Source organism: Prionailurus bengalensis, chromosome D1 (assembly GCF_016509475.1).
Source record: "Prionailurus bengalensis isolate Pbe53 chromosome D1, Fcat_Pben_1.1_paternal_pri, whole genome shotgun sequence".
Classification (NCBI taxonomy): Eukaryota; Metazoa; Chordata; class Mammalia; order Carnivora; family Felidae; genus Prionailurus; species Prionailurus bengalensis.
In genome coordinates, this window is record NC_057346.1 from 56512145 (window position 1) to 56536213 (window position 24069).

Below are 24069 nucleotides of genomic sequence, written 5' to 3' on the forward strand. Positions count from 1 at the left end.
GGTTTACCTCATGGCTGGCCCCTAGACGGCTTCCTCAGGGCCTCTCTTCTTCCCACTTCTACCCAGCCATCAAGGTCTAGCTCAGACCAGATCTCTTCAAGATCTGTTCTCCAGTATCACACTACCCTTCCACACGGACCTCTCACCTCTGAATTCTTCACACTAGGGAAGGGGGGCACGTCTTCTTTGCTCCCTGGCACTCAGTCTAGGGCTGGGGGCAGCAGGTACTCATGCTTGTAGAAGCGTGGCTTCCGTCTAGCACCCTCTCCACTGCTCAGGGGGCGAAGTCAACCCTTGTTGTATGCCCACTCTGCTGGGCCCTGTGCTGGTCATGGGTGCTCCAGGGCTGCCCGGCTCTGCAACCCATGCCCTCTCTTCTTCCCGTTATGCTGAGCCTTCTCTGGTTTAATGAGGGACAGGGGAGGTCTGGACGGACTCTCCATGAGCCTAAGAGCAGGAAAATGATGGGCCCTTGTCATCCACAATCCAGTCCTGTTCTACTCCTGAGCTAACCTCTCTCAAGATAGCTGAATACAGCACAACTATCTTGGAAGGGGCAATGAACATAGAGTGACCGGGAATCCAGCCTTACAGGACCAGCTTAGGAGCGTGACATCACAGATGGGGAAGGTGAGTCTCTAGGGAAGCGTTTGCAGTCTACAAAACTTTGTTAAAGGCAAACTGGGAAGTATTTGAAGCAGCTTGGTGAGTGGCTATGCCTAAGTTAAGGTCACTAACAAAGTCACTCACACTGTTGAGCAGTTGCCTTTGGTGCCCTTTCTTAAGCCTGGGACAAGGGCCATTCTAGCCCTCTAGACTCCAACAGGCACCCAAGCTCTTTCAGAGGCCAGGCGAATTCTCCAGGTAGGGCCTGGGCAGGGAGGGCCCTGAGGTTCAGGCTAGGGTTTGAGCATCCTGGAAATCTAGCTGCCATCAACCCCCCAACTCTCCTAAGGGGAAGAATGACCAGGGGATGCTGAGCCACAGGCCCTGATGCCCCACTGCCTCAACGTCTGGGCTCTCTGGGAGGGTGAGAATCCCTACCTACTGTCCTCACTCTGGTGCTAAGGCAGCCTGGATGGAGAGAGAGAGAACCAATGGAGAATCTAGAGACTGTATGCTAGTTCTGGACTTTCTCAGCCCAGGTGGCCACTCTCCCTAAGCCCCACATGTCCACACCATGCGCCAGACTACTTCCTGCACACAGCCCTTCAGCCTGAGCTCCCTGGGAGCTGGAACAGTGCCCTACTTACTTCTCCAGCCCTAGCAATCAGCCCAGAAAAGGCTTCCTGAACAAAAAATGACCTGAACCCACCAAATGGCCTCCTTTCTCAGAGCCTGACCCCAGTCCTCTGAACAAAAGGCTCCCTGCTTCACCATCGTGGGCTACAGGGCTGCAGCCAGAAGCCCCATCACAGGGCCCATGAAGTGAAAACAACTACTTAAAGACCCTGCTGGCTCCACCTTCACAGTCGCCCCCTCCCCACATCTGGGTGAAGCTGGTGATTCAAAACTCTCGTCACCAAGGCCCGTGAGCAGGGTGGCCTGTGACTGCTCAGTGGCAGGGAGGCAGCAGGCCCGTGATGAGTGTGGACGTGCTCTTCCGTGAAGCCATAGCCCCGCCACTCATCAGGTGCAGCCCCTCCTTGAGCCTCAATGTTCTCACAGGGTGTTGGGAAGGTTACATGAGACGATGTGAAAAAGAGCTTAACACACAGCTAAGTGTCCCCTCTGGACATCCATAGACTTGGATGGGGAACAAAATAACACCTTTAATTTGTACCCGTATCTTAGGGAAATTCCGTATTTCCTTCATTTACGCGTGTAACACACCCCTGTAGGATTAGCAGTGACACCAACAGAGAACACAGGTGCTTGCGTATCCCATCTACAGCAGTGGCAGATATCTTAAAAAATAATTTATTCTCATCACTACTTAAGAATTACAGTAACGGTAAAAAAAATTGTAGTAATCATTAAGCCTGCTGCTAGATCTTTCTATTTAACGTAATAATAGAGAGGCGCACGTGTTACTGTACATCTAATTCAATTTCTTAAATGCACACATATTTACACTTCAATATCACTGGTTTTCTCTGAAATCCCCTATCCTTTGCATGACACATTTAAACACGCTGAGGAAGTCGTATAGCCTTTGCCACAAGGCCAGAGGAGTCGACTGCACGAAAATGGTAAAGAGTCACTCTGTTCAGAGGTAGGCGATGGGGCCAGAGCAGCCTCTGTAACACGGGATGAGCCTCTGCCAGCAGATTTGGGTGGGAGCAGGAAGGAGTGGCGGGCTGCCCAGGGCAATAATTAGCGGCAGCTCAGCACACCTACCCATCCAACCCGGCTTGGGTCCCACCTACACGAGGGCGTTGGGAAGATGCCGGGCCAGTTTCTGGGCTATGTTGGACTTGATCAATTGTTAACCTTCAACTTGAGGCCAGTCCCTGTTGCACGCTGCATGGACTGGGGTTCTACCTGCTGCTCTGCTCCCCGTCAGCCACACTGTGACCCACTAAGCCGGGGATAGTGGGGGCTTCTTGGTACCAGTGGGGACAGAGGGACCTGCTACAGCAGGCTGCGCAGGTGTCTGGGAGGCTGTAGCCCATGGGGCCCTGTCCTGGTCCCACTACTTCCTCCTCACTCTGGGTAAGGCTCTGCCCCTCTGGGCTCTCTACTCTAGGACCCTTATAAGTGGCCAAATGTAGTCCAAGGTGGCGGTTTGAGCCCTAAGGGAGCCAGTTTAATGGGCTCTGTTCCCCAGACCTGTGTTGACCTCATAAAGTCCCTGTAAGAATCTGAGGACCGTCGTTGCCCTTCACCCCAGAAAAAGGTACACATATTCTCACATATAATTCTTCACCTAATTTGGAGGGTTCATGGTCCTCTCCCTAAAGCCCACTCTTGGGCCTAAAGGTGAAAAGGGGCTATTTCAGACCAGGTCCACTAACTCTGAGCTCTCTGGGAAGGTGGGCTCCCTGGAGGGTGCACTGGGCTTCTACCCAGATCCCAACTGTGCCACTTAACGGGCTTCACAGTCTCAGAGAGTCACCGAGCCTCTAAGCTTCCATTTCCTCACCTGTGAAGTAGAAAGTCAAGGAAAGGCGCATCAAGTGCCTGGTACACTGTGGGGGCTTGATAAACAGCACCCTGTCCCATCCCTCTGCCTGCCAAAGGAAGGGAGGGGCAGCACGGAACTGCCCTGGAAATGTGGTCTCAGAGGCCCCCACGCCTCCTGGAAGGACAGCCGCTTTGCACTGACAGGGTAACTCGTGATAAACCCCATCAGCCCGGACAATCTTAAAGAGTGGTGTGCCCCGAAGGACTCTCCACAGGCACTGGAATGTGCTCTGTGATACTCTGCCCTGACTTGCTGGGAGGCCTCTCACTATGCTGAGAACACAGGAGCCTGGGGAAGAAGCGAGGCTGCTGGGAGAGCAGGGGCTGGCCCGCACAGGGGCCCTTTCCTCCTCCCAGACAATCCCCCACGGCCCGACCCTGGTCTGGCAGCCCAGGGCCAGGGAACGAGTGCTTGACCAAGCTGGACCTGTAGTAGCCAAAGCACTGCCAGGGGAGGGGCTGAGAGAGAGAGAGAGAGAGAGAGGCTTTAAATGCGCCAGAGGGAGTAGCTGGGGACTGTGTCGGGCAGAGGGTACCGACAGCTGGGAGGAGGTCTGAGGGCACATCCCAACAGCAGCTCCCATACAACGGGGGCCCACCGTGACCAGGCCCTGTGCTGCAGGCTCTCATTCCTTATCTTCAAGTCCCAAAAAGGACGCATGGAGTCAGCAGCACTTTTGTCACATTTACAAAGAGGAAACACTTTCAGAGAGCTCCGGGTCACAGAGCTTGCCTGTGGTAGAGTCACAACTCAAACCCGCACTGTACCACACTAAAGCAAAGCCGCACACCTACTGGAAAATGGATGTGGGTAGGCAGTGTGGCATGTGGGAAAAACACAGGCTTTGGGGGTCCTACAGAGGTGGATTCAAATTTTTGTGACTTGGGTAAGTTACTTACCTTACGTGAGAGTTGGGTTTCCTATCTGGGAAATGGAAACTGTACCACCGCCTCCCACTGCATCTCACTGAGTCCTCACCCATGCCTACGGGTAGAAACTTGATCGGGCACCCAAGAGATGCTCTTACCCTTCACCCCTGCAGAGCAGAGCTCCCGCTCTCACCTTTGCTGGGGAGACCCCTGCCTGCCCTCACCCGCTAAGCCCTGGCTTACCAAGCACAAGGAAGGACAGGACCCATTGTAGCACCGAGATCACCTGCAGCTGCTTTTCCACCTTGGACCTATTGAGCCAAGTGACGGAGAAGATGTCCTGGAGGGCGGAGAGGATGCTGGAACCAGTGCCTGCAGCAGAGGGGACAGGTCAGCCTGTTACCACCCTTCCTTCCAGCCTTAGAGTTCCCAACACAAACCCACCCCCACATACACACTTTCCTACATGTGAGAGGAGCATGGGCCACAAAATCAGACAGCCCTGGGTTCAAATCCTAGCCCTGCCACCCAGTGGCTCTGTAATTCCGGGCTGTTTGCATACTTCCCTGTGCCCCAGCTTTGACAGATACCCATTGGGAATGGTGTTCCCCTCGTGGAGTCATTCTGGAGACCAAATGAAGTATCCAAAGAGGCTGGGGGGAAGCTCTCCATAATTTCCAGTTCTCTTCCCTCCCCCTTTCACCCCAATCAAACTCCTGTCCTTATTCTTTATCTGGATCTAGTACAAATATTTAATCTTTACTATCTGTGCCTGTGAGGCCAAGGACAGAGGTTCAATATCCAACTTGCAATGTTTTTTTTCTCCAAGTGTACTTTGAGTACCCCAGTCCCTGCCCCCTCTCATCCTCACGACCCCTTTTCCAGCAGTCCGAGCCCTCTTGTCCCCACCCAACACCACCACTACCATTACCACCTTCAGAGGGATTTACACTTTCGGCTTCATCTCAGTGCCCAGAGCTTGGGGCCCAGAGAGGAACGGAGCAGGAGCTTTTGCTTCCCTCAAGGACCCCATGGCCAGTGAGCTTCAGGAAGCCTGGGATAGTGAGGGCGGTAATTATGTTTGCTACCAAGCAGGTGCCAAGCCTAGAAGTTAGGCCAAAATGTCCCCACTTAATTGGCTCTTTGGCTGTGCCCCCAGGATGATGCCCTGGACTCCAGTGGCTAATAGGCAGTAGGACCAGAAAGCCTGGTGATGGCAGGAAAGGCAGAACAGGGGAAGAGCGTGGGTGAGGCTCCTCACCCATAGCCTACTTCTTTCAGCATCTGGGCCAAAGGAAGTGGGTCACTTCAAACCCCCACATCTGCTGAGCCCCAATTGCATACCCTGCACTCTATACGTCTTCACTGAGAGCTTCCTGTGCGCTGGTCAAACATTCCTTCACACCAGCCACTCTGCAAGGCCCAAGCACTGAGTCACAATCTTGTCTTTGAGGGTCTCTTGACTTTTCATCCTGGCCTACTGCTGGGAGAGGGTTTAGGGGCTTACACTCAAGCCTTTGCATTTCTTCAAAATCTGGACAGCAACAAGGTCACAGCGGAATTTAGAAAGGGACATAACCCTCATCTGCTGAGAGTTAACAATTGCTTTGACTTTTAGGAGACACACAGATAACACCAGACCTCAAGGCAGACATACCAGTCCTGTCTCCTGTACCTGGTCTAATGGATCAGAGGAAGGGGTCATGGAACAGCAGAAGACCCAGACGCCAATTCAAACCTCGGTTCCACTCACTATGTGACCCCAGGCAAGACCGCCAAGGCTCCTTGCCATATCCCCAGGGCATGGCACCTATGGGTGCTGAGTAGCCCTGTATACTCCACGGGCATAACTGGGATAGAGGTGGTTGTACGTGAACTTACAAAAGCAAATGAAGCTGGGCCACAGAGGCATTCCAGAGGCTTTGGCATAATGCTCCTTGGCCCTCTAAATAAAAACCCTACCACCACGGGCCCTTTCTACCTTCACACTTTCCCAAAACCCATGCTAGAGCCTGAGGGCCCCCCTGGGGTCAACGAGTAGGGCCCCATTGGACACTCAGGTGACTGAGGAGGAGCACTGACTTGCTCAGGGTTACCCAGGCAGTAGGAGGTGGAGCCAGGGCTGGAACCCAGGATTCCTGCTCCCGGCTCATGGTGCCTCCCTTTCCCCCACAGCAGGTGCCAAGCACAAAGGGCTCTTGTACTTGTACGTGGGACACAGCAGATCTGAGACAGGTTATACTCAGGGCCTGGAAAACCTGTCCAGAAGTGGGGAAAGGCCTGTGTAAATACATGGGGGAGAGAAGCGTGGCCCAAGCACAGGCCTGAACCCCTGATCCCAGGGCTGGCCTCCCAAGTCATGGCTTTGCTGCTGACTCTGCCTCCTGGGCTGTGCTGGATGAAGTGAAGTAAGAGCTGTGGCAGCTAAGGTCTGGGTCCCGGTGTTGTGGCTGCAGAGAAGACAGAATATACTCCAGCACCTTCCTCGTCCAAGTGCGGCCTGAGCACTGTTTAGAAATGCATAATCTAGGCTCCAGCCTGCATCTGCCAAATCGAAGTCTGCATTTTAACAAGATCCTCAGTCCAAAGTCTCAGGTAGGGTAGTCTGGAGCAGGGGCGGAGGTGGGGGAAAGAGCTGGGACCTCCACCTTCTGCTGGGCAGGGAATAAAAGGCAATGGTCGTGGGACCAATGCCTACTGCAAACAGGACCCTGAGGTCAGCAGCTTGAGGAATGCTTAAGGAAAGGGCTCACTGGGACGCCTGGCTGTCTCAGTCGGTGGAATATGCAACTCTTGATCTCAGGGTTGTGGGTTTGAGCCCCACATTGGGTATAGAGGTTACTTAAAAATACAGCCTTTGAAAGAAAAAAAAAAAAAAAAAAGGAAAGGGCTCTGGGTGAGGGCCAGCCGACTGGTTCCACTCATCATATGGAGCTCTCCTGCTTGGGAAGAGGCCACACAGTAATTCCCCACTGGTGACATATCCCCCGTTGAAACAACTGAAAAGACAAGTTCTTCCTCATGCCTAATCCAAATCCATCTGCTAAGCTTATCTCACAATTAGATGTGGCCAGAGTGCTGGAAGGTGTGTGACCCTCACCCTAATAACCAGACAGAAAGAAGGAACCGGAGGGTCTCACACCAGCCCCAAGGCAAGCGGCCAGAGCCAGTTTTTTCCACGCTGCCCAGCCTGTTCTCACCCTGTCTTATCCCAACTATCTCCCACAGCCCATTCTGCAACAAAGTAGGAAATGTCAAGTGCACTGAGAAGTGACAGGTGTTTCTGTGGAAGTCAGAGTGAGGTGTTACCCAGAGTGGGAGGCCAGGGGGATGCTGCCTTCCTTCCTCAGGCCTGGCCCGCTCAGCTGCCTCTGGGCCAGACCATCCCAGCCTGGCTGACCACAGAACCCAGCCCTCCTGCTGGCCTACCCATGACACTCAACCCCAGCCCCAGTGGAAGCCTCCTATGAACATAAGAGACGTCAAGCCATTGTTCCTCTGCCCGGAAAGCCCCTCTTTGCATTGCCCACCTGATGAGACCCTGACAATGAGATAAGGCAGCTTGTCCTTTGAAACCCAGAATGGCCAAGTCTTTGCAGAGAGGTTATCATTCTTTCCCTGGGATTATGAAGTCAGAAGCCCATGCAAGCCTGGAACTGTCAGAAGCCATCATACCTGTCCCCTGCTCGTGGAGAAAGCCTGTCTGGAATGAAGTCAGGAGAGGCCCATGGAACAGAGAAATAAGAGAGAGAAAAGGAGTCCTCACTCTGGGTCCCATGGCCCCTCCCCTCGTACTAACCGCAGATTACAAATCTATTCTCCCAAGATGCGGCCAGGCCTGGGTCTGATCCATGTCTGGGTTCCCAGTGGCCTGCCAGCGCCTGCCCCAGACCAAACACTGAGACGGGTTTGCTGAGTGAGAGGAGGAGCAGGTTTCTGATCTGGCTGTTCCTCAGGCCCTCCAGCTGCCTCTCTTCACGGCCGGGTGAGAGGCATGCTGCCCACGTGACCCACAGAGTACTATCCACCAGCGCTCGGATTCCTCACCAGGCCTGTGAGCTTGGCATCATCACTCCCACTTGGAAGGTGATAAAAAAGTGACAGGGCCAAGGTCACTTAGCCAGAGGGTGGCACAGCTGGACTCAATTCGGGCAAATTGGATTTGGCTTGGATTCTGTTCCTATGCCGCAGGTTCCCCCGAGTTCTTTCTCTCTTCTCCCCACAGCCAAGTGGGGGGAAAGCTGGGGGGGGGGATGGTGGGGAGAATGAATGGCCTGTTTTCCTTCATAGGGGAAGACCAGGAGCAGGCATATTGTGGAGTGAGTGAAGTGGTAGCAGGCCTCCAGCTTTCAGTCCCAGTTCTGCCACCGACTCCTGTGTTACCTTGGCCAAGTCACTTTACCTGTCGGGGCACTGGTTTCCCCATCTGTAAAATGAGCGATCTCTGCGATTGTTCAAACTCCTGGGGATACCACCTAGAGGCTTGGTACAGTTGCCCAGCAGATGGGAAGTGAGGCTCAGCTGGGTACCCTCGGGTCAGCACCCAGCTGCCAGCAGCTCCTCTGCCGGGCTGTGGCGGAAGCTGGTGTGCAATCAGATGCCACCGCCACCGCCACCGCCGCCTTCACACTTAGCCTGACTGTCCTCCAGCCCCGGGTGGGGCCGGCAGGGAGTGATAGCATCTACCTCAGTCTACTCTGCTCCCACGCCGCCCTCTCCTGGCCTTCCCCAGCACAAAGCACCCTCCCCGCCCTCTCAGCACCAGTCCTGCTGGCTGGCCTCCTCTACCAGCGTCTGCTGGGTGCCGGGCTCACACCTGACTCGTCCATGTGCCCTACGCAGGGCCTGGTGAGAGACGGTGCTCACAGAGGTTTACACATGAATGAACAGACCACGAGCCGCAGATGCAGTTGAAGGCCTGGATGTCCGAGTGAGTGGACAGGAAGTGGCTTGACAGGAAGGCCCCAGTGCCCTCAATGAGGACCTTGGCCAGGGTGGACATGGGGGGGGGGGGGCAGGGGGCCTCCCTCTCCCTCCCTGAACGTGAGTTCCCCGCTGTGATGCAGACAGAACCCACTACCCACATGTCTTTTTTTTTTTTTTTTCATGGAAGGAGACAAGCCGAGCTACAGGCTAACTTCACGAGTCCTGTGAAGAAATGTTCCCAATAGCTAATTCAACTAGCTGCTCCAAGGCAGGCACCATCCATCTCACCATTTATTTTACACAGCTCGTTTGCTCCTAGATCAGGGGAGGGCAGAGGGAGTGGAGCTGCCAGAGAAGCCCAGAGCAGTTCTCTTACACCCAGCAAGGAAGCCACCCCATCTATATGGGGCTTCGGTGTCCCACGGCACTCCCCAGGAAGGCAGGCAAGGCAGGGATGGCAAGCCCCATTTCACAGAGACGGAAACTGAGGCAACTTAAAGCCAAAAGACATTAAACCCGTCGCCTGAGGTCAGGGTACAGGAGAGCTAGGACTCGAGGCTGGTATTGGGGCTCTGCGTCCCTCATCATTCCTGTGAGGCCAAGCCAACGAGGGCTGGTCCCCATGACACAAGCCAGTGCACACCCAGACTTTAGGAACACGCCCCTGCCCGAGGGAGGGCCACCTGCTTGGCCCCAAACCGGGCCCCGAGTCTACTGGGGACATCCTCCCATGGGCTGGCTGTACAAGGGATGTGACCTCCACCCCCACATGCTCCCACAGGTCACACTGCCACCGCCAGAGCTAAGCCACAGCTGCCTACAGCAGTGGGGCCAGACACCCTCCATCCCAGAGCTCAGGCTGGGGTGGCAGTGGGAACGGGTGTGCGAACACCTTCTTGCCCAACATCTGATAGCACAGTGACCGGGAGGCCACGCCCAGGCTGATGAAACCAGGCCTTCCCGGACTTCCCTTGTACATGCAGGGGCAGGATCTGAGCTCTAATCCCCTTAATCTGAGAAAGGACCCTTGGCCAGCTCTACACCACATGGCTCTGTGACCTCAGGCAAGTCACATAGCCTCCCTCAGCTTCAGTGTTCTCACCTATAAAATGAGGAGAATGATCCCCACCTTACAGGATTGCTGGGAAGAGTAAATGGGGGGAAAATGCACGTATGGTACATTTGGCATTTGTCGGACGATTTGTCGGAAGCTACTGTCACTGCTTCCACCATCGAGCAGAGTGGGAACAAGCGCAAAATTTCCCTAGATGTGCACGGTCCTGAGGTTGCGTGTTATGAGAAGAGGGGCAGAGTGGAGGTACTGGCCGAGGAGGCTCCAAGGAGGCTGCACGGCCTCCACAGGGCTTTGAAGACAAGATCTGGGAGGTGAAAGGAAGGAAAAGTGGGTGCTGCGATTGGGGGCAACTGTGGGACCAAAGGCTCAGAGGTCATTATAAAGGGCAGGCTAACCACCCAGGAACAGGGTTCGCGTGCACCAAAACAGAAGCCGAAAACAGGGAAGCCGGAAAGGGCTTGAGTAGCCAAAAGCGGCCTCCTGGGAGAAGGTGGGCGGGGACTGAGATAAGGCCTGAGGCACCGGGCACTTACGAGGTGCCGGGCACTGTCCTGGCGCTGGGAAAATAGCAGTGAACACAGCAGACAGTGTCGTGCCTGTTCAGGGGCTTGAATCCTGCTGAGGGACAGATAAAACCCCTACACGTAAATGTGTGATGTAATGCCAGGCGCGCATGAGAGCTATGAAGAAAAATAACTTGCAGTGATGAGCTAGAGAGGGGACAAGAGGATCCTCTGACCTGTGGAGAGGAGGCCCTGAGCAAGGCTGGCCTCCTCGAGGCAGGAGCACACATGGACAGCTGTGGGTCCTGCCTCAGGACGGCCCACACCACTTCCTCCAGCCACCTTCACACTGGCATTTGGGGAGGGGGCATGCCAGCCTGGAAAAGGTGCAGAGGACGAGAGGCTGGGCGTCGGGAGAAGGTGGCCACTAACCTACAGGAAGTGTGGCCTTGGTGAGTCACTTCCTGTGCAAACCTCAGTTTCCTCATCTGTACAGTGGGGCTAATACCCACCCTGCCAAATTCTTGTAAGGATTAAATGAGGTAATGTATAGGCAAGAGCTTCATAAAAAGTAAAGACCTGCGTGAACGCTAGGTAATTATCAAGTGAGCCTCAGTTTCCTCTCCTGTCTAATGGGTATAACAAGCCCTGCCCTGCCTAGAGGCAGAGGTGTTAGCATCCACACACTTTGGGATTCAAACCCCAGCTCTGACTCTCGCCTGCTTTGAGACCCTGAGAGGCACTTCCCTGTCTGAGACTCAGTGTCATCCTTACTTATACAGGATTGTTGTGAGGAGTCTAAACAACTTACGAAAAAGGGACAGAGTGTCTGGCACTCTGATCGACACTAGGAAGATGCCAGCGAGGTCAAGAGATGTGAACAGCTTTAGGGGTCTCTTGATGGGGGGGATATCATCCTGCTCATGTCCTCAACCCCAAGGATGCCAGACCCACCTGGACCTAAGCCCTGCCCTCAGACATCAGCTGCCAAGTGGCCCGTGAGGAAGTTGCCCCAAACTACTTCAAAGAGCTGGGTACGAGAATGCATAGAGGCAGAAAGATGGACATACTGACCCCTGGCAGACCCTTCTAGTCCCAGGGAGGTCCGGGAAGCCAGGCCAAGTGCCTAACAAAGCCGCTTCTTTAAGGCCAGAGGCAAGTTCTCTTCCGTGGCCCCCCACAAGCACCTTTCGGCCGGAGTCACACGTGTGGTGATGGGAAGGCCGGCCATGGCTCCAGGGGGACGTGCCAGGGGATTTTAGAGTCCCTGTCCATGCCTGCGCTCCTGCAAGCCTTGCACACAACACACCTCTCCACGTGCTCAGCCAGATACTCCTTCCTTTCAGGGAGCCTCCCCACACCCTTGGCCCTGCCTGCAGTCCCCCAGCTAGAGTCCTATCACCCTCGGGTCCAGTCTGGTCAGACGTTCAGCTCATGTTGGTAGACACCTGCCAGGCACTGAGCGCTGACACCTCAGACTTCCCTCAACCTTCCTGGCCGACTCTTCCTTGGGGAAGCCTACCACACCACTACTCTTAGACTTTCTTGTTATCGGGAAGAGTGTGCATTTGTCGGCAGGGACCTCATCTTGTTCACCTGGGTCCCTGTGCCCACGATGGGGTCAGGTCCAGAGCCGGTGCTCAGCCAGGTGTTCACTGCATGACTGGATACTAGAGGGGACGGAGAAGAATAAACAGGGCCCGGACAAGCACAGAGATAGGCCCTGTCCACAGCTGACTGACCTGGGCCATGGCAGAGAATCAACCAGAGCTTCCTGGGCAATCAGGAGGGACAGGTCTCCTCCAGCTGGACAGGCTGGAGTTAAATGCAGGAGCGGCAGTGGCAGGTTCCAGAGTGCAGGAGAGGACGGAGCCCCCAAACACTACCATTCATTCAATAGGTGCTTTCTAAGCACCCTTTACACACCAGGCCAGGCACTACACTGGATGGGAGCTGCCAGACCCTGCTTCTCCTCTGCTTCTTGGGCACCTGCTGGAGCCTGGGCTCTGCCCCTGGGCAGCACACCCCTGCTATGGCTGGGGAGACAGGTCTGTGAACAATCAGGCATAGACGGTAAGTCAGGGCTGGGGAATCTGGGGGGGGGGGGTGCCCAACCTGTGCTGGAGGATGTTCTCAGAGATGCCTTCCTGGAAGAAGTAATGGGTCAGGTGACATGTAAATGAGTAAGCATTAGCCAGGCTGACAGGAGGGAGGTACAGGGTCAGGACCTCAGGTGCTGGAGTCCTACAAATGGCATTTGCAAAGGCCTAGAAGGAAGAGAACACAAATTTGAGGAATTAACTGCAAATAGCTCAGCCAGGCTAGAGTAAAGCAACTGTGTGAGTGGATGAGTCTAGTTGACAGAGTAGAGAGGGAACCATGAAGGACCAGTAATGCCAGGCCAAGGAGTCCTGGGCTCCATCCCCAAGACCAAGAACACTGCTGTCCACCCCTCCCATCCCCTTTGCTAACTGCAGATGGTGCCTCTGGGCCCCTTGGCCACGAGCTGGCCATTCACCAGGTTCTCTCCTGGAAAGACTAATAGTGTCCCCTTTAAGGGTTAGGTGTCCTTAAAGCAGGGCCCATTGGCCCAAAGGGGAGGCCAACATACAGCTGTGGTGGGCTTGTGGGCTGGGAAGCCCCTGGCTTGGCCTCAGGAGTCTGCATGAGCTCAGTGGATTCCTGCTTGTCAGTCTTCAGGACCCCCCTGTGTAGGATCTTGGCAGGGGACGAGGCGTCCTCCATATCCAGATGGGCTGGATTCCCGGGCCTCCTCTTTCCCTCTTTCCTCCTGGCCCTAAATTAGGGGTTTGGGTTGGATTAGCTAAAATCTGAGGTCCTGACAAGTTGAGCCTTCTGTGCTCTGCTAGAATCTGCTAATGAATTTTTAGCCACAAAAGATCCCCTAAAGGGACTACAAGCCCCTCCTTGGGCTATTCTAGAGGCCTGGACTTCCAAGTATTTGGTTTTCATGAAGTAGGATAGGGTCCGGGGAGGTGAGGTCAGGAAAAGTGGGGCTCTTGGGATGTCATGGACCCAAGATTCTGGAACCGTAGAGGTGATTGTTGAGGACCCCAATGGCCCACTTTCCCCACCCCCACATTCGGGCACAGTAAAAAAAAAATAGCTACCGAGGTGGGAGGGGTTGCCATGGCAATACCACCGCCTTTCGGGTATGTCACCCAGAAGTCTCCAAATAGGCCCCTATCATAATCCATGAGCAAGTATGGGGAGCCGGGCTCCTCTGGGGCCTCACTTGGGCCCCGGGCAGGACACGGACCCACTTTCATAAAGACAAATAGAGAATGGGAATGGGGAGGAGGTTGAGCCCCAGGGTCCCCCAGCAGTCAGGGGCAGGATTGAAACCATATTTTTGCAGCAGAGCTGGAATAAATCCAAGGAGAATGGCTCATCTAGCTTTCCTCACTGTACAGATAAGGAGGCTGACGTCCCAAGAGGGCAGGGTCTTGCCAAGGTCACGTGGGAAGCGGATGCAGAGTTAGGCTCCTGGCCCTGTACTCAGGATGCTTAAATCTGTTCTAATGATGAAAGGAATTCATGTTTCCCCGTTCTGTTGATTTGCCCAAAGGGTTTGTGGGTTCGTCTTCCTTGGATCTGCACCACAACCTGGGTAGTTACTCTTATTATTCTTCTGCCCATTTTATAGATGAGGAGACTGAGAGTCAGGAAGGGGCAGTGGCTTCTTGAGGCTGCAGAGCAGTTCAGTGGCAGATCCCAGGCCCTCAGCTCTGCCGGCAGCACTGCATACCCAGGAGACCTGAGAAGTGCCGGAGGCCAAGAAGCTCTGAGCGCACCTTTCCCAGGAGCTCTCAAATCTTCCCCCCAGGTGGTTACAGACGAGCCACCCAGGGTCTGGACACAGCATCCTCTGTCTCCCTTGTCTCTGCCTCTCGGTGCACCAGGGCCTCAGCCCACGTTCACTAGTCAGAGGCCCTGCAGTCAAACTGCCCATCCCACCCATATCTTATGCTTCCGTTTATGCTGTTCCCTGTACCTGAATGCTCTGGCCTGCCTTGCTAATGCCTTTTCATCTTTCAATATCCAGACTAAATGTTACCTCTTCTAGAAAGCCTTCGCTGACTCAAGATGGTTTAGCTGCCCCACCCTCACCATCAGGCCTCCACAGTTCCCCATGCCTCCTTCCCCATCACTGTGTGCATCACGGTGCACTGTCATCTTGTGTACATCCCCATCAAAGGCAGGAACCAGGACAGACCGACCTGTGCGTAGTACAGAGCCTGACACACAGAAGGCATTCCATCAGTAAACCAAAAGGTCCACACCCCAAGTCCCCACCATGGCACAGCCCTCCTGGATGCATCAGAGCAGGGAAGGTGCCACTCTCCAGTGGTGGGAGCCTGCTGCGTATGTCACACAGGATGAATGACAAGGATGAACTGGAGTTCGTTACGAGTTGCTTTGCAAAGGACTTTCTGCTTATGTTCACTGAAACCCTCACACTCTTGAGTGTTTGAGATTTTTGATGCTATTTTCCGTATGGGGTAATGAGATCCCCAGAGGGTGAGTGAGCCATCCGGCCATATTCCAGAGGGGAGCTAGGGCTGGCATCCTGGACCTCTGGCTTCTAAGGCTCTGGAAATGATAAGGGGGACCATGAGGAGCCCAGGTCCCCCCACTTGGCACTCCTCCCTGGAGCCAGCTCCTCATGAGACTGAGGGTATCTCCACAGCAGGGAACAGCTGCAGCCCCAGCACCCAGCAGGCACAGAGGCAGCTGGAAGAAGGACTGAGGAATCACACTGAAGCTAAAAGCAGGGCTTCCTCCCAAGAGGAACAGGGCAGCTCTCAGGAGGGCGGAGGTTCCATTAATGATTCACTCATTGAACAAATATTTACTGAGCACCTACTACATACACGATACTAAATGCAAGGGACACATTACTGACAAAGACAAGGTCCCTGTTCCGGAGGGGCTGACAACCTTATGGGGGAGACAATTACCTAAACAGATAAGGACACATGATAATTTAGGTAACGATAAGGGCTATAAACAATAAAACAAGTTGTGGCAACTAGGGGGCAGTTTTACACATGGCATGGTCAGAAAAGGTCTCTGAGAGGAGACTAAAGGATCTGAAGCAGCCATGCAAAGATCTGAACAGAAGGGCAGCATGTGCAAAGGGCCTGAGGTAGGACAGAACTAGTGGGAATGCTGGAGGAACAGGAAGACCACTGGCAGTTCTGGAGCACAGCATGGCAAGAGATGATGTTTTAAGGTGGTGGGGGCTTCATGACCTCATGGAAGAGTCTTGAAGGTTTGATGTATGATGAGGGGCAACTGGCAGATCATCAGAGCTCTGGGGGCCTGTGATGTCTCTATCCATCAGGCAGCTGGGGGTGTTTCCTCCAAAAGCTTGGGAAGAGGGGATCTACCACCCCATCATGGAGACTGGGAGCAACTTTTCCTCCTTCAGGAAACTGCTGAGGGTCTTCAATAGCCAGAACCCTGTGCTCAGCCCCTCACCACCTCTCTCTTGGTTAAGGAGGCAAATCACAGACTGGGAGATGCATCTAGATTCCAGGCCTCGCTTTGATAACTCTGACCCAGTCCCTTTTCTCTGGGGCCCTCGGTATCCCACAGGTAACTTGAAGGCTGGGCCAGACCCAGCACGAACAGATAGCTTTGATTTTATGACTCAAGTATTTGCTGCTGAATTTGAGGTGGGAGGATGGAGGTGGAGCAGGATTTCCACACTGGCTACTGAGTCACTCAACCTGCCAAGAAAATATCACTCTTGGCCCTCCTTTCCCAGCACACAAGAGCCCTTGGCAGCACAGAGGGCCCCCAAAGTGGCCTCTGTGCTGTTAGGGAAGTGGTACAGGGGAGAAAGACATCTACAAAGAACCGGGGGAGAGGGGAACAGGAGAGTGCCATTCTTCTCCTATGATTCAGGATTGGGTTAGGCGACTGTCAACCCTCAGTTCCAGAGTTAGCCAACAACCTAACCTCCTAGTTTCCCTCCCTACTGAGCTCCTGCTTGCATACCCCCGGCAATGGGGAGTTCGATCCTTACCCACACCAAGTCTTTTACAGTCCTCAACAGCTATTAGAAAGGATTCCTCCATCATATCAGAACCTGCCCCCTGTAATCCTACCCCTGTTCCTGGTCTTGCTTTTTGGAGGCACATCGAACAAACAGATCAGCTCAGAATTTTACTGGAGTTGCCACGATTTTGTGCTGGGTCCTGTGCTAAACCCTGAGGATATAGGCAGTGCCCGCGGGTTCTGTCCCGAAGAGCCTCTGGTCCAGGGGCAAAGGCAAGAATGCACATGTGACTAACTCAGCCTCCACCCCAGGCACAGGATAGTCCTTCAGAGATTAGAAATTACCAACACAGACCCCCGCCTCCCCCAACAGACACCCACCTACCCATGCTCCCACAGCTGGCTTTCTCTTTTGGCCAACAAACCAGTTACCAAGGTATCGACTTCAATCTCTCACCCAGCGCAGGACTTCCTTCCACAGAATCCATGGTCTGTCCTTGAATATCGCCACTGACAAGGTGTTCGCCACCTCACAATGATGGCAACTTATCCAGAGAGGCAAACCAGGCCACTGGGGAGTGTCTTCCAAGACCAAGAATGTAGAAAGCCATCTAATGAAGATGCCCGGATAACAGCATTTGCTTCAGCACCCTCCCCTACCCCACCCAGCCTTTCACCAAAGCAGGTCCAGGGAGCTACCATGTGACTGGTTTGCATTTCATACCAGCCCTTGCTACATCCCATGATGGAATTCCTTGCAGCCAGTTAAAAAAAAAGGAGGGGGGGGGGAACAAGTTTTAAAGATCTGAAAACAACATGGGGATATTAAATGAGTTGGTCACTTTTATTGACTACAAGTCCTCCTGAAGTACAGGTGCTAGGTCAAAAACATGAGAGTCAACAACTCCTAGAAGGATGCAGCTCACAGCCAGTGGACAGCAGAAGCGAGGGAAGGGGATCTCCGGGAAGGACTACCCTAGAGAGCATCCTTATCCCATCCCCTGGAGACAAAAGCATTTTTAAAAGCATGAACATGGGTAAGTCCCTTCCTTCCCCTGACATGGGCATCAAAGGGCACAGTGAACAGAAAAGCACTCTTTTTAAAAAAAAAAAAAAATTTTTTTAACGTTTATTTATTTTTGAGACCGAGAGAGACAGAGCATGAACGGGGGAGGGGCAGAGAGAGAGGGAGACACAGAATCCGAAGCAGGCTCCAGGCTCTGAGCCGTCAGCCCAGAGCCCGACGCGGGGCTCGAACTCACGGACCGTGAGATCGTGACCTGAGTTGAAGTCGGACGCTTAACCGACTGAGCCACCCAGGTGCCCCAGAAAAGCACTCTTAAGTGAGAGAAGAGGCTGTCATAGGCTATTGGGCCGGATGCACGGAGCAGGCTGCTTGCCCCCAAAATGGCAACAGCAGCTCAGTACCTTTCCTAGGGCAATGCCAATGCCCAGGACATAGTTAAACCGTGATGGAGCGCCGGGGTGGGTTACTCTGCAGCTACTAGAAGATTATAAGTGATTCTGAGGAACAGAGGAACTACTCAGAGAAAATAGGATATAAAGTTGCCCTCAACTTTATATAATGTGTATAAATAAAATCATAAAGGAATATACTCAGAGAGCAATAGGAAGCCATTTTTGGATAGTTGATTGGCCAGCGATTGTTATGTTGTTCCCGTTTTTCTCTAGTTTTCAAAATCCCAATAACTACTAAGTTTTATTTTCGTAATGAAGGTGGGTAGGGTAGGTGATTGTCAGTTACCGAAGGGAAAAAAAGCGCTAAGTAGGAGAGGTTCAGCAAACAGATTAAAGCTTTAGGCAGAGGGAGGGAAACTTCAAAACACACAGACCTAGGACAGCAGTGATCACTTCCCAGAGTCCCTCTTGGCCAAGGCGTCTGTTAAGGAAACCTCGGGAAGGTATATCTTTTCCCATCAATTTCTCCAGCTATAAGTGAATATACATATTCACCAAGGGCCTCAGCTCCACACTGGTGGAACAGGAACATGGGCCACATGGAGGGTACCCAGGGTCCCCCCCCCCCCCTTCTCAGGGTGCCAGGCTCAGTCGCTGCTGAGTGGGCTCCTGAGACTGGCTGGAGGATGGGAGTAGGGCAGAGTACAGTGTGGGCACACCTGTCCCAGCCAGGCATGTTCCCAGTCTGGTGGCTATTTCAGAAGATTGCAAAACCTTGCCACTCGGCCCCATCCAGTCTCTCATAGCATGCTCCACCCGGTGAGGAGAGAGGGGAGGGAACTCTTAGGGGCCACAGACAGTGCTGGGGGTTGGGAAGGAGTTGTTAAATATCAACCTCATCTCACAGATGGGGAACACAAGCTGGGGTGGGGGTGGGGGTGGGGGGTGGAAAGTGATGTAACAGGGGTTTCAAAACTTGATAAGTGCCAGAGTGAAGAATGAACTCAGACTACCATGCCGCCTGCATCTGACTAGGTCACCGGGATCCTTCCTTCTTCCCCGACCTAGGTGCGCTGCTGAGAGGGGGCGGCAAGCTTTGGAAAAGAAAAGAGAAAAGGGGTCGGGCCCTCAACCCGCACACTGGCCAGTCCTCCAGCAAGGTACCCTCGTTATAAGAACACACTCCTGCCTGCCTCCCAGCCCTCGTCACATCCTTTCCCGAAAACCCGCGTGCAGCTTCCCAGCCCGGGATGGAAGCCGCCGAGGCCCTGCAGACCCCCGGGGCGGCGACGGCTCGTCTCCCAGACCCCTGTCCCACCGGCGGCCCCGCTCACCTCGCAGGACCCCGGAGTAGGCGGCTATGAGGGTCTTCATGCTGAAGCCGCTGCAGCTCACGGCCCCGCGGGAAGCCGGCTCGCCCTACGCCCCTGGCCCATGCCCCGGCCTCCGGGGCCAGGGCTTCGCGCCGAGCTCGGGGGCCGGGGGACGGCGCCGAGGCGGGGAGCTGGGGGCGCACCGCCCGTCGCGGCCCGAGCAGCTGCCGAAAGCGGGCCGTCGGTGGCGGCCACTGCGCTCCGCACTCGGAGCGCGGCGCTTTATCACCTCACAACGGGGGCGGCCCGACGCGGGCTGGGGCGGGGCCTGCCGTTCCACCCGGCCCGCCCTTCGTCCTCCGGGAGCGGGAGCGCGCGGCGGCGCGGGAGGGCGCGGGAGGGCGCGGACTCCGGGGCTCTCGCGCGACGCGCGCCCCCGGCATGCTGTCGCTCCCGGCTCCCTCCGCCGCTGTCCCGCGGGCACCCGCGGCTGCTGGGCCCGGACGCCGAGCTCGTGCAACCCGCCGAGCGCCTTAGCGGGTGGTGCCTGCCCGAGGCCGGGCCTGCGCTTGGCTAAGATGCTAAGGTCCCGCCTCGCGTCGCTGGTGCCGGGATTCGTTAGGTTAGGCCCGGGCTCCCAAGCCACCCACGCGGCCTCTACCTTTCCATCTGGTTATCAAGACACACCACGGAGCGTCTGTACACTGCGGGGTGCTGGGGACCCAGCCCATCCCTCCCGGTCCCTGCCCGGGGCCGTGGCATGTCACGTTGGTGAAGGGTCGGGGTCGGGGGCGCCTGAAACAGCCACTCACAGGTGCTGACGGCAGTTGCAGGCACAGGACCCCGAGGAGAGAGGGCCCCCCACCCCCCACCTGGGCTGGGGTTGGATGCACTTCACGGAGAGGTGAGCGCACTGCAGTTTCAGTCTGGTTCTGCCCCTGCCCTCCGTGGACCTCAGTTTCCATATCTGTCAAGTGAGAACAATAATTATTTTTGTGAAATGCTTTGAGAACTAAATGAGGCAAGGTACGAAAAGAAAAAAAAAAAAGCCTAGCATAGTGCCAGACACATGTTCCAAAATTATTTTCATTGCCCATCGATGAGTAGTTTTGTAGATGGAGTCTGTCGGGGCAAGGAAGAGAGACAGACGGAATGTCTTAAACTAGGAAGGTTGACAGGAGACGACATTGCCCCTGGGCTACTGGACGGGAGATGATCAGTACGTTTCTGCCAGGCTGAGAGGAAGGAGAAGGGCATTTGGGCAGAGGCCACAGCACGGGGAAAGGCCTGGAGATGGGAATCCTGAGTGCCCTGGTGTGGCTGGAAGAGAGATGCAGGTCGGGGAGGAGTAGGAGATGAGCCTGGAGAGGTAGACAGGGACCAGATCTGAAGGGCCTTGTAATCCCGCCAAGAAACTTGGACTTCATCCTGTGGGGCATGGACCAAAGGAGGGGTGTGAAGAGCAGGGCACCTTGATTAGATTGGAGGTGGGCTGGCGGTGTGCAGATGGGAGCTTGGGGAATAGGGCAATAAAACGTGTCTCCAATTTGGGCCCTTCACAGACATGTGGAAACATCCAGCAGAGGATACAGAGGCAAGTCCAGCAGCTGAGAGGGGCAGCCTCTTTGCTTCTGAGCCAACTCACAGAGTGAGGACTCCCTCCTGTTGGCCCCCAGCTGCTCACCCATCCCTTAAGCAGCTTCGTCCAGACTGGTTTTGGGTGGAAAACCAGACCCAGAATTGGAGTAGTCCAGGGAGAAAGTTTCTTGGCAGTTTTCTTTGTCCTGGGACCGTTGTCTCCTGCATGAGGTGAGCATGGGGGACCCACACCGGGCACTGACTTCTCCTGGCCCCCTCCCTACACATCCCAACATCCTTACATTCCTGTCTGGAATGGTCTGCCTTGCTCCTCCTGCAGGTATGTGAGCAGGATGGCTCTGGGACCTGAGTCCCTTTTCCTTTATCTTCTCCCTATCCAAGCCCATGGGTGCTTTGGCCAAACCAGGGATAGAGAGGCCAAGTCAAGCATGACTTGACCAGGGTGGGCTTCACCAAAGGTGGCACGTTCCAGCCTGCCCTGCTCAGTCACCAGTGTTGTGTTGCCATTGGGAATTCTGGGTGCAGCTTTGTAGCTTGTGGGGGGTTAGACACTTGCATGTCAGAGACTCCTTCCAGTGACAGCAACCTTCACCCTTCCACTGCACACAGCCAGCCTGCAAGGCCCAGGGGACACTTCCCCTAAGGGAGGCACAGGGCAAAAGGCAAAAGGCAAAAGGCAAAAGGCAAAAAAAAAAAAAAAACCAACAAAAAAAACATTTACCAAGCACCTGCTCCATGCCAGGCCCTGCATGGCCTGTGTGCACTTACCCAATCCTCACAGCTGCCCTGCAAGGGGTGCTTATCACCCCCGTTTGCAAATGAGGTACAGAGAGTTAAAGTGATTTGTCCAGGATCACAAAGTGAGGAAGTAGTATTAAGCTGGGATTTCTATTCAAGCCTTCCTGAACCTCAGAGCCCGTGTGCTTTCCCTAACACATGAAGACTGGGGAGAGGGACCAGCCCAGACACTGGAACTACTTGACAGAAGCAAATTCCCATTTGTTACCTTCTTTACACTGTGCCCCCGCCCCCCAGCCCTGTGAGATTATTCCCCTTGCACAGTCAGGAAAAATGAAGCTCAGAGAACCGAAGAGTTTGCCAGTTGTCAGTGTTGGGGCTGGGATTTGAACCAGTTCTCATGCCTGAGGCTACGGCTTGTCGGGTCAAACTCATTCCCAGTGCTCATCTCCCTTGGAGAGTGGACGAGGAGAGCCTGGCATGGTCCTGTGGTCCAGAAACTCACCCACCTCCTCCTTCCTCATCCAGGAATTTGCCTGGCAGGGCGGCTTTGTGGCAGGGCTGCACCCCTCCTGGGACTGCTTCCCTCCCCTTTCAAGCCCCCAAATGTCCTCCTCCTGAGTGACTTCACCACATGCCACTTGGTCATCCAGAGCCAGATGGTATACGGTATTGGGTGCCAGGCTCAGGAGTCTGGACTTTATCCTCAGAGCAATGCGGAGCCATAAAGGGTTTTAGCAGGGGTGACAAATGGTCAGTTTTGTGCTCTAGAAAGATAATTGTCCAAACAAGAACACTTTCAGCTGTCACCTCTGTGGCATCCTTCCTTCTTACCTATGGCCTGTGTTAAGCAGGGTCCCTGCAGGAGACAGCCTATCTGTACTTGGGTAACTTGAGGAAATTTTAATACAGAAATTTTGCAACAATGTCAGCAGGGTGTGCAGCTAAGCTCAAGGGTTGACACAGTACCCCAAGGCTAGTAACACTATAGGGACATGTGGCCTGAAGGTCCAAAGAGAGGAAGCCAGGCAGAGTGAGAGCTAGGTAGAGAGGGCCACCTGATAGAAGCCCCGGCCTTCATTGAAGGGGCACAGACAAACCCTGGTGACCTGGCAGAGTCACCCTCTGTCCCTCCCTCTAGTCTTCTGCCGGGCTTCCCACTAGGCAGAGGGTGAGGGAGCCCGATGATGCAGTCCATACAGAGAATTCAGGAAATGTGCAGGATGAAGGTAGAGAGCGGGTCTGGGAGGGTAAATGGAAGGTGTGTAACACATGGCCCTCAGAGGACCCTTTCTCAGCTCTGTGTCCCCATCAGACCCCTGGCTTCTCTCTTTCAGAGCACCTGTACCCTTGATATTTACACACCTGATTTGCGCAGGAGAGGCTACCTGAGGGCAAAGGTGGAATCAGAGGGCTTTCTGTGACCCAGTGCCCAACGCTGGGCCTGGTCCACAGAAGGGATATGGGGAATACTAGATAGCAAGAAAGGAAGGAAGAAGAGAAGGAAAGGAAAGATGGGGGACAATGAGTATGACACAGCCTGCACCAGAGTGATAGCAGGGCCAAAGGTAAGAACGGAAAGTTGGAGAAATGCTGCTGCCTTAGAATCTCTAGGATTTGGTGACATGGACATAGGGCAGAAGGCACAAAGGGATGATTGAAGATGACTTCAGGTTTCAACCCTCCCAGCTCTAAGGCCAGGCATGGCGGGGGGGTGGGGGGGTGGGGCGGAGGACGGTGAGGGACTGGTTAGTAGCCTTTGGCCCTATCCTGTGTGACAAGCCTGACCAGCTGGAGAGAAGCAGGGCTGAGACCCTTGGGAACAGGCCAGCAGAACAGCCCCGGCCCCATTTTAGAATACTCTGTTGCAATATGTACCGAAAGTTCCCCTTGCATCATTCTGTCTGCAAGTTTCTTACTCAATTTCTCCTAAGACTGTTCCCCTGCAGGGAAAGGGGGCAAACCTTATGTTGCCCAGAGAGCTCCTCAAGCATTCTGTCTGCCCCCTGCATCTGCCTCCCCTTCCTGAAACCCTCCTAGCCCCGTGCTGGGCTGGGGGTGCAGCCCCTGATCTCCAGGAAACTGCATTCTGACTGAAGAAGCAGACATGTTATAAAAACAATTACTATGTGTGATGATGGATGTTAACTAGACTTACTGTGGTGAGCATTGTGCAATATACACATCTATTGAATCATCTTGGACACCTGAAACTAATGTTATATCTCCATTATGTTTTTTAAAAGACCATTACTATTCAGCAGTTGTTTCCCCAGCTTTCTTTAGCAGTAACACTCCTTCTTCAAATCCAGCCTTGTTCAGAAGCCTGTGAGGTACGGGCACAGATGACGGGGGCCACTCTGGTTTGGCAGGGGTGGCCCCAGGACTCCACATGGTCACCCTCTTACTCAGGCAGCCTCTGTACCCCAGTATCCAGGGCTCTGGGGGACACGGCTGGAAGCTCTCTCAGTGC

The 24069-nt window shown here is 54.4% G+C and overlaps 1 protein-coding gene and 1 long non-coding RNA gene across 2 annotated transcripts in view; one reads left to right on the forward strand and one right to left on the reverse strand.

Moving 5' to 3' along the window:
• Positions 1-19532, reverse strand: part of DGAT2 (diacylglycerol O-acyltransferase 2) — a 31936-nt gene extending 12404 nt beyond the window's left edge. The window contains exons 1-2 of the mRNA XM_043580205.1: positions 19281-19532; positions 4240-4368 (exon numbers count right to left, since the gene is read on the reverse strand). Coding sequence (XP_043436140.1) covers positions 4240-4368; positions 19281-19320 — 169 coding nt within the window. The 5' untranslated portion in view covers positions 19321-19532. The remainder of the gene's footprint in view (positions 1-4239; positions 4369-19280) is intronic.
• Positions 19533-19599: 67 nt separating this feature from the next.
• Positions 19600-24069, forward strand: part of LOC122483322 — a 41798-nt gene continuing 37328 nt past the window's right edge. Inside the window, exons 1-2 of the long non-coding RNA XR_006297385.1 lie at positions 19600-20163; positions 20822-21068. This is a non-coding gene — a long non-coding RNA (uncharacterized LOC122483322). The remainder of the gene's footprint in view (positions 20164-20821; positions 21069-24069) is intronic.